Source organism: Mus pahari, chromosome 5, assembly GCF_900095145.1.
Source record: "Mus pahari chromosome 5, PAHARI_EIJ_v1.1, whole genome shotgun sequence".
Classification (NCBI taxonomy): Eukaryota; Metazoa; Chordata; class Mammalia; order Rodentia; family Muridae; genus Mus; species Mus pahari.
The window spans coordinates 124,516,001-124,526,504 of NC_034594.1; the positions used below are offsets into that span (position 1 = coordinate 124,516,001).

General features: G+C 41.1%; 1 protein-coding gene across 3 annotated transcripts in view; it reads left to right on the forward strand.

Moving 5' to 3' along the window:
• The window catches only part of Trmt1l (tRNA methyltransferase 1 like), a 27,567-nt gene extending 17,460 nt beyond the window's left edge, over positions 1-10,107 (forward strand). For 2 of the 3 annotated variants that reach the window (XM_021197836.2, XM_029539056.1), the window contains exons 8-15: positions 1,376-1,619; positions 2,288-2,500; positions 3,953-4,143; positions 5,111-5,189; positions 5,905-6,071; positions 6,974-7,036; positions 9,392-9,518; positions 9,607-10,107. In XM_021197836.2, the coding sequence (XP_021053495.1) occupies positions 1,376-1,619; positions 2,288-2,500; positions 3,953-4,143; positions 5,111-5,189; positions 5,905-6,071; positions 6,974-7,036; positions 9,392-9,518; positions 9,607-9,859 (1,337 nt within the window). In that variant the 3' untranslated portion in view covers positions 9,860-10,107. The remainder of the gene's footprint in view (positions 1-1,375; positions 1,620-2,287; positions 2,501-3,952; positions 4,144-5,110; positions 5,190-5,904; positions 6,072-6,973; positions 7,037-9,391; positions 9,519-9,606) is intronic. The other variant, XM_029539055.1, reaches the window with a different exon arrangement.
• The last annotated feature ends 397 nt before the right edge of the window (positions 10,108-10,504 follow it).

The window sequence follows — 10,504 nt, forward strand, 5'->3', positions numbered from 1 at the left end:
GAGACAGGGTTTCTCTGTGTAGCCCTGGCTGTCCTGGAACTCACTCTGTAGACCAGGCTGGCCTTGAACTCAGAAATCCACCTGCCTCTGCCTCCCAAATGCTGGGATTAAAGGTGTGCACTACCACGGCTGGCTGCAGCATTTCTGTTTTGGCTTTTCAACTATCATCTGGAAAGCAGACACCCTGGATCAGCGTCACTAAGAGCAGGTCTCGCAGAGCACAGTCACTCTGTGTAGTTTTTTCCCTAAAATGACCATCTTAGTACTTGTCCCTCAAGTTTATTGTGAGTGAAAAGAATTACATCAAGTTCATCACACAGTAGCTAAGATTTTATTTTCAGTCATGAGGCTTCCTGCATAGAGCATATCAGCATTTCTGATGGTGTGTTAGAAACCCCTGTCAGTGGAGCTTACATCACCATCTCCAGTTAGTTCTTATGACCTTCCTAGTAGCTACTAAAGCCTGTGGAAAGGAGCTTCCGCCTGAACTCTTGCTGTATATACAGAGTTATTCCTTTTATTTCTCAGGGTGCTTGTGTGCGCTACTTGAAAATTTTAGTCTGGAAAGGTTATTTCTACTTTACTTTGTTTTATTACTGCGCCTGTGTGAGAATGCAGGCAGGTGTGTTTGTTCTCTCCTTCCACAATGTGCTCTGGCTAAAACCAGATTGTCCAGCTGCTCAAGGAACACTTTTGTCTTCTGAGCAATCTCATTAGCCTGAAAGTTCTTTTCCATATTTATGGGAGCTAAGCATATTAGTGCATGCCTATAATCCCTGCACACAGGAGACAGAAACAAGAGAATTAAGAGTTCATGGCCAACTGTGAGTGGTGTCAAATGCCTTTGATCCCAACCCTTGAGAGGCAGAGGCAGGTGAATCTCTGTGAGTTCAAAGCCAGGAGTTCCAGGACAGCCAGGACTATGATCTTCCAAGAAAGAGGGGTTGGGGTAGGGGTGGAGAAGGGAAAGGGAAAGGAAAAGAAAAGAGAAAGAAAAAGAAGAGAAAAGAAAAGAAAAGGAAAGGAAAAGAAGAGAAAAGAGAAGAAAAGGGAAAAAGGCCAGCCTGGGCTACCAAACAAGATCCTTGTTAAAAAACATTGTCTTTGTTTTTCTCTGGTGTTTGAGGGTAAACTTGAGCAGCAAGACTTTCAACTTGACCTTTGCCTTTCCAGCAGAGTAACACACTCTTTAGCATACTGTACAGAGAAGTAAGTGCGTGTGTGAGTTGGAAGTGTGTGTGTGTGTGTGTGTGTGTGTGTGTGTGTGTGTGTGTGTGTGTGTGTGTTGCTTATAAGACATCTGCCTTTTCAGTGATTAATTATAACTTAAATTTCTTTAATTTAAAGATTCATCTTCTTCCCTGTTTCTCCCAAGGAATAATGGGATTACAGTGGGCAAAGCACCTTGGAAATGCAGTCAAAGTTACAATTAATGACTTGAATGAAAACTCTGTGACTTTGATTCAGAAAAACTGCCACTTAAACAAGTTGAAAGTGGTGGTGGACAGTGAAGAAAAGGAAGAGGGTGATGCACTCGAAGACGACGGCACTCTGGGGGACATCCAGGTGACCAGGATGGACGCCAATGTTCTGATGCACCTGAGATCTTTTGATTTTATGTAAGTGAAGAACATTGGTCAGATACCCACTAACCAGATCTGCTGGAGGTGGATGCTTGAAAAGTAAAGAAATCTTTGGTAGTTTAATACAGTTTGGCCTTGCCCTGAGATATCCAGTAAGAAAAATTTCAGACTTTCTGGGAATGAACTTTTCCTCTTAAGCTAATTTATTTCTATGTGTTTGACATGTCATAGACTATTTTACTACTTTTTTTTTTAAGATTTTATTTTTATTTTATACATATGAGTGCTCTATCTGCACATATGCCTGCATGCCAGAAGGGGGCATCAGATCTATTTCAGATGGTTGTGAGCCACCATGTGGTTGCTGAGAATTGAACTCAGGATCTCTGGAAGAGCAGTCAGTGCACTTAACCACTAAGCCATCTCTCCAGCCCTTATTACTTGCTTTTAAAATCTAATTAAGTATTTGCAAAGTATGTTTTTTTTCTCTCAGTTTTCTAAGACAGTCAGTTCCTATTAGCCCAGGCTAGCCTCAAACTGGAAATTCTCCTGCCTCCTCCTCTTGAGTGCTGGGATAACAAGTGTGTTGCCATCCCACCTACCTTGCAAACGTTGAATCCATGAAATTTTATCATTAGAAGTAATATTGTTATAATTGGATCACTGATGTGATCTTAGATATGTGTATTTCTTTCTGGTTTTAGACATCTGGATCCCTTTGGAACGTCAGTGAACTACCTCGACTCTGCGTTCAGAAATGTAAGGAACCTTGGCATAGTGTCAGTGACTTCTACAGACATCAGCTCCTTATATGCCAAGGCACAACATGTTGCCCGGCGTCACTATGGATGTAACATTGTCCGAACAGAGTATTACAAGGAGCTAGCGGCCAGAATTGTCGTAGCTGCAGTGGCAAGGTACCAAACTGCCAATGGTGCACCTACTATGTTTTAGTGTGACTCGTGATTTTGAAGAGATAATACAGCCAATGAGAACTTAGTTTTCAAAATACGCATGAAGTTTTTAATTCTGTATCCCTTACATATAATTTTAATTTGATTTACTGTTTTAATTTTATGGGTTTTTAAAAAACATATATTTGTTTACTTTGTGTGTATTCATATAGGTGAATGTGTGGAGGTCAGAGGGTAACCTGAAATAGTCGGTTCTCTCCTTCTACCAGGTGTGCGCTGGAGATCACACTTAGTCGTCAGGCCTGGCAGCAGCCACCTTTTCCCACTGAGTCATCATGATGGCCTACTACTCTGTGTTTTGTCAGAACTTTATTTAAATGTTTATATCTGAAACATAAAAAAGAAACAATAAAGGGGAAAATTAATTTTAAACCTGTCTTAACTCAGTAATTATAAGAGTAGGCAAGGTAGCAACATGAAAAGGAGAAACAAAAATTCTTTTTAGATTTACAAGCTATTTGAAAGATCATTTCATCATCAAATAGTCTGAATAAAAGGATGGCTTCTAACTTGACTCTGAAAATAACCCTGTAAGTCAGGAGGGTGTTTCTGTTCCCCTGGGATGTCAGAGATGTTGAAATTCTCTACAGAAATTTATGCTACTAGGAAAGACTTTTTAATCTTGTCTGTCTGTGTGTGTGTGTGTGTGTGTGTGTGTGTGTGTGTGTGTNNNNTGTGTGTGTGTGTGTGTGTGTGTGTGTGTGTGTGTGTGTGTAGGAGAGGGTGTCTCACCACATGCATGTGGGATCCTGCCAAAGTCAGAAGAGGGCATCAGATCCTCTGGAATGAAAGTCAGAACACAGGCAGTTGTGAGCCACCATGTGGGTGCTGCAAGAGCAGCAAGTGCTCTTAACTGCTAAGCCATCTTCCCAGCCCCTACAAAGATAACTTAATAATGCAGTTTAACATTGAGAGTATCAATAATGGATGGTCAGCCCATTCACTTGCTAATGCAACACAAGTTCTGCAGCACTTAGGTGGAAATTCTTACCTCAGCATAATAATAGGTGATTAGTTCCATAGGTCTTCAGTGAATGTTAAATGAGCAACAGAATTTGCAAATTTGGAAATGATATATCTAATAGAACTTATTCCAAAGAATCTGTAAAACGGCTAGAGAAAAGGGTTTTGACTACTTTTCAGTAAACAGTCAGCAGCTAATTCTGCATATGGTCAGTATGGTCATAAATATATATGGTTTTGGAAGAAGCATTTTTAGGAAAACAATTGATTAAATTCAGACACATAATCATGATGACAGAAAACAGTCCCGCTGAAAACCATAGTCCACCCATAGCTTGCCATCCAGGTAGCTCTGTCAGCACAGTGCTATACAAAGGGGATGATGAGTCATCAGAATAATCATAGTTTTGTGTTTTGTTTTGTTTTTATCAGAGCTGCAGCACGGTGCAACAAAGGGATAGAAGTGCTGTTTGCAGTGGCTCTGGAACACTTTGTGTTGGTAGTTGTGAGGGTCTTAAGAGGCCCTACTTCAGCGGACGAGACTGCCAAGAAAATCCAGTACCTGATCCACTGCCAGTGGTGTGAAGAGAGGATTTTTCAGAAGGATGGAAACATGGTGGAAGGTAAGCGAAGCTCCTCAGGCCTGCGTGGGCATTGCGTACCAGCACCCAGTGAACAAACCTGCATCACATCCCAGTTACACGCTCCACTCTGTGCTTTCAGAAACCACTGCTGGAGAGGTGAACTGCTCTGGCCCTGCTGTTTATTGAAACATTTAGAGATAATGTAGTTTTGCCATTATCAACTAATTTTTTTTTTTTTTTTTTTTTTTTTTTTTTTGGTTTTTCAAGACAGGGTTTCTCTGTATAGCCCTGGCTGGCCTGGAACTCACTCTGTAGACCAGGCTGGCCTGGAACTACTAGCCCGGCACTATCGACTAATTTTAAGAACATCAATCAGGGCTGGGCATGGTGGTACATGCCTTTAATCCCAGCACTCAGGAGGCAGAGGTAGGCGGATTTCTGAGTTCGAGGCCAGCCTGGTCTACCAAGTGAGTTCCAGGACAGCCAGGGCTAAACAGAGAAAACCTGTCTCGGAAAAAAAAGGAAAAAAGAACGTTAGTCAGATTACCTGCCTTTCTCAACATATCCCATTTTCAATTAATTCCCTCTCCACTGCTCAACACTGCAAACATTTTTACCCAAAGCTGGACATCCCGTTCCTTTATGTCTCTTAAAGACTCACTTTCTTTCTTTCTTTCTTTTTTTTAAAGATTTATTTATTATGTGTAGCTGTCTTCAGACACTCCAGAAGAGGGAATCAGATCTTGTTACAGATGGTTGTGAGCCACCATGTGGTTGCTGGGATTTGAACTCAGGACCTTTGGAAGAGCAGTCGGTGCTCTTAACCGCTGAGCCATCTCTCCACCCCTCAAAGAGTCTTAAAGATTAAGTTTTCAACTATACATAAAGTTCTTAGCACAGTACCTGGTACATAGTAGGTCCTCAGTGTACAGTCATTAGTAATGTAAGTTATAACAATTCTGTTTGTCGTGTATCCTGTATATAAAAACATCTTTTGTTTTTACAGAAAACCCGTACAGACAGCTGCCCTGTAATTGTCATGGGAGCATGCCTGGCAAGACAGCGATAGAACTCGGGCCTCTGTGGTATGTACCTAAGACAAGCTTTGTCTTTTCTGTTTGACTGTGGTCTCCAGATACCCACTTTGTTTTTCATAGTACTCTACAAATTATGAGAGCAAATAAATCTTAGTGTTTTTTTTTTTAAGAATTTATTTATTTAATGTATGTGAGTACACTGCAGCTGTCTTTAGACACACCAGAAGAGGGTGTCAGATCTCACTACAGATGATTGTAAGCCACCATGTAGTTGCTGGGAATTGAACTCAGAACCTCTGAAAGAGCAGTCAGTGCTCTTAACCACTGAGCCCTCTCTCCAGCCCAAACCTTGTTGATTTTATGTGAATTAAATATTTTGGCTAATCTTACTTTACAGAACTAAAGTAAGTTTTAAAGGTGTGAGAAATTAGTATATAAATAATACTAAATTAAAAATTCCTGATTTTCAGTATTACTGTATCCCATAATTTGTTGTATGTTTTGTTGTATAATTATGAAGAATTTTTTTTTTTAAGATTTATTTATTTATTACATGTAAGTACACTGTAGCTGTCTTCAGACACTCCAGAAGAGGGCGTCAGATCTTGTTACGGATGGTTGTGAGCCATCATGTGGTTGCTGGGATTTGAACTCCGGACCTTCGGAAGAGCAGTCAGGTGCTCTTACCCACTGAGGCATCTCACCAGCCCATGAATAATATTTTTGTAAGAAAATAAACATTTCTCAAACTTTTCTTTTCCAGGTCAAGTTCCCTTTTCAATACTGGATTCCTCAAAAGGATGCTATTTGAATCCATTCACCATGGTCTGGATGACATCCAACCCCTGATAAAGACGTTAATCTTTGAATCGGAGTGCGCCCCCCAAAGCCAGTGTTCAGCTCATGCACCTTCAAATGCCAACAAGCAAGGTGACTCTAGCTTCTTAGATTATCCTTGATGTTATGGTGAAAATTATGTAATATGCTTTAAGTAATCCTTCTTAGTGAGTCTAATCATAATTTATTTGTTGTTGTTGTTGTTGTTTTTTTTTTTTTTTTTCTGGAAGCAAGGCCACATATAGGCCAGGCTGGCCTTGAACTCCTGATCTTGCTGCTTCCACTTCCAGACTGCTGGGCACACACTGCAAACCCTGTCATCCCTCTGTAAACTTTCTACTCTTCTATAAAGAGAAATTGTAGGCAATTGTAGGAGTGGCATACCCAGAAATTTTGCTAATACCCATTGAAGTGCAGAAAATCAATTCATGCATCACTCAGTGAAGCCAGTTTTTACTCCTTAGAGTGTGCTAACTATCAGTGTGCCTGGCTCTCCATAGAAGGGAAGGGCAGACTAGTCTTCACGCTTCCATAGTAATAATGAGAGGTTGCTGTTACCAACATCAGTATAGCATTTGCCTTTGTTTTGAATCCGGGCTCTTTGCTTAGCTGACCTGGAACTCATAGAGATTCACCTGCCTGTACCATCCATACTGAAATTAAAGATGTGTGCCACCACACTCAGCCTAAAGTGTGTGTGTGTGTGTGTGTGTGTGCGCGCGCGTGTGCGTGTGCATGTGTGTGCGTAGGCACATGTGTGGAAGTCAGAGGACAACTTCACAGTCAGTTCTGTCCTGTCTTTACATGGGTGGGTTCTGGGAATTGAACTCAGATTACAAGTGCCTTTACCTGCTGAGCTATCTCAATGGCCCAGAAAGTTAAAAAATATCATTCTTGTATATTCAAAAATGTAGATGGGATTCCAGTTTTATTTAAACATTAAATTCTTAATGTCATCTATAAATATGTTCCCCCCCCCTTTTTTTTTATTTTAGAAGAAAATGGCGTATTTGTTAAACCCACCGATGATACCACAATAGATATTTACAGTGCACAGGGTATGTATATATTATAGTATGTAACTATCAAGTATCAGTGCATCCTAAATGTATCTTATATACAGGTTTAAAAACAACATACGTAGCATTAAAGCTTGTAATTACAATACTGTAGTAATGCTTACTTTAAATGTTCATCTTCAATGGAAACTTACAATTCTTATTAATATTAAAAGTATATAGTTTGACTGGGAGGTAGTAGCACACGCCTTTAATCCCAGAACTCAGGTGGCAGAGGCAGGTGGATTTCTTGAGTTTGAAGCCAACCTGGTCTGGTCTACAGAGTGAGTTCCAGGACAGCCAAGGCAACACAGAGAAACCCTGTCTCAAAATACAACAATATATATATATACTTTTTTTTTTTTTTTAATAAAAATCACCAATCATGTCCATTCAGCACCTATAGCTAACCTGGTATAAAGCAAATCTCTGGAAACAATTCAGTGCCCTGAGAAACAGAGGCCTGACAAAAGCAGCACTGGTGGGCTGGACCCTGGGCTGGACCCTGGGCTGGCTCTCAGAGCACTGGTCTGCCTCCCTGTTGGTGCTGGAAACTTTGCCACCACCATGTGGTTGCTGGGAACTAGACTCAGGACACCATCTCTCCAGCCCATCTGAAATCTTTTTAAGAATAGAAAGTAAAACATAAATATGTTTTAAGGCATTGTAAATCTGTAAGGTTTTCCTTATGTCTAAAGTAAGAAAATTGACTGACCTCTATGGGCTGTTCTATAGCCGTAGACCTTTATGTTGATCTGAAGACTGTCAATACAACACAGGCAAAAAGAAAATCCATGAGCTCCTTCGAATAGTTAGTATTAAGGTATTATGTTGGATTTATTGTAGGCCTTCTTGTAATTTGTTCTACATATGGGCATTTTTTCACTAATGTGCCACATTGATTTCATATAACAATATCATCAAATTTTACTTATCTGGGTTCATTTTAATTTAGGAGTCCCAAGTTGCCATTTTGTATTATTGTTAAAAAGAAATGGTTCAACCTTTTATATTTGCCTTCTAATTACTTATTTTAAGCAGATATCAGGTGTTTGTCCTCCAGAAATAGCATGTAAGGATAATACCTAGAGATAACCAAGCCTTAGCTGGGTACCATGACACACTCCTGTAGTGCCAGCAATGAAGGGGGCTTGGCAAGAGGAAACTAGAGGACAAGAGTCAGACCTATTTGATACGTAATAGAACAGGTTGATACGTAATAAAACAGGCTGAAAGTTCGAGTCAGATTTCCTTTTAGTATGTGAAGCCTCAGTTACTCTGTGTGTTTATGTGTCTGTACATCTGTATATGCACATGTGGAAACATTGCTGGAATAACTTGTTGGGCATCTTTCACTTAAGATGGAAAGACTAAGTAGTTGAGAACAGGCGCCGGGCGCGGTGGCGCACGCCTGTAGTCCCAGCTACTCGGGAGGCTGAGACAGGAGGATCGCTTGAGCCCAGGAGTTCTGGGCTGTAGTGTGCTATGCCGATCAGGTGTCCGCACTAAGTTCAGCATCAATATGGTGACCTCCCGGGAGCAGGGGACCACCAGGTTTCCTAAGGAGGGGTGAACCGGCCCAGGTTGGAGAACAGGCATGTGTTGTACCTTTATCTTGTATGTTTTAGTTCCTGCCTGTAGTTACTGGTATCCACGCAGTCTCTGCTCAGAGGTAAAGTCAGGGTGTTGTTTTGTTCTATAAATACTTATTTTTAGTTCCATATATAGAGGAGGGTACATGCACACATGAGTGCAGAAACCCTTAGAGTCCAGAGGAAGGCACTGGAGCCCTTGGATCCCAGGGAAGAGCAGCCAAGAGCCACCATTTTAGTGCTAAGAACCCAATCTCCGTTCCTTTCAGGAGCAGCGAGTGCTCGAAACTCTGAGCATCTCTCTTTTGTGTTTTTCCTTTAACTGTCTTGCAGTGTTTTTTTTTTTTTTCCTTGAGAGTTTCACACATGGTGGTGATGTTATTGTTTTTCACATTCTTTGAAGACTTACCGTGCATCAGTAGAGCATCTATGGTCCCTAGGAGTGTAGAATGTAATTAGGGAGAAAGGGTTTACACAAACACAACCTGCATACAAGAAACAAAGAGGAGGAATGACACACCTCATCAGGCTTGAGTGGTGGCATGTGGGCTACAGTGCGCAGTGAAGTAATCGGCCCAAGTTCATAGACAGGAAGTGGAAACAGAGTAGAGGCTTAAAGAAGGCAGAAGGAAGTTATGCCCAAGCAGCAAGTGAACAGATAACATGAGTGAGGGCCAGTGAGAATTGTGTAGTCGACAGGATTATAAAAGCATTCATTCCATCTGCAGTTGTTAAAAGCATGCTTGCTGTGTGTGTCTTCCAGGCAAGAGAAAAAGCAATGAGATGACCGTTAACGTAGCCAAAAAGCAGAAGACAGACGCCAGCACGGCCCACCCGCCCTTTTACTACAACATCCACAGACACAGCATCAAAGGGATGAACATGCCGAAGTAAGGCGGCCAGCGGCAATGTGTTTCTCCATATCTTCATAATTTAAGTAAAAACTGAGAGCCTAATAGCTTGCTTTCTCTATTGCAGGTTAAAAAAATTTTTGTGCTATCTTTCACAAGCAGGCTTTCGAGTAAGCCGAACTCACTTTGACCCAATGGGCATCCGTACCGATGCCCCTCTGATGCAGTTTAAATCCATCCTGCTAAAGTACAGCACCCCCACTTACACTGGAGGACAATCAGAAGGTCAGATGCTGCCCGCATCTGAGGATACGGTCACCGACAGGGTTGAGATGTCCGTGAGTGACAAAGCGGAAGCAAGTGGCTGCAGGAGATGGTGACTTCGAGGGGGTTTCTTCTCAGGGTTCTGTATGATGGCCCAAGTCTCCATACCGCTGCAATCCTTTTTTATTCTTTCAATTTAGTGATATGATATAAAAAAAAATTTAAAAAGCACTGTTTTCATTCAGAAAATTGGCTGTTTCTGACTTGGCTGATGTGAGAGCGTTGCTTTTTAAGTTTTTATTATTTTAAAGAAAAAAATTTAATAAAAACATTTGAAGCCAAGTTTCTGACTGGGCTCTCATGACTTACTGTTCACATGGCTTTCTTGGAAATGGGAGCACATGGTAAGGGTCCTCCTTTACCTTCTCTGACACCAGGGATTGAACTGGAGGCTCGGGCTCTCAGCAGGAATGCAGGTGTGCACCATGGGCCCAGCTTCACCGTTACTCTCATACCTCTACTGGCTTGTGGTGGTTTCTCCTGCATATAACATAAAATAAAGCTGGATCCTTCTATAGACTAAAATGACCTATATAAAGTAGTAAGAATGTTGTTCTTCAAGATGATTTGCTTAAAATACAATTCTAAAATATTTCCCTGCTTCTGAGAAATGCAGCACTTGCCTACTACAGAACTATATTTTTCACAAGTTTGTATTCTTATTGACTAATCCTCAAGAGTAAGATTTTTATCCAAATAAC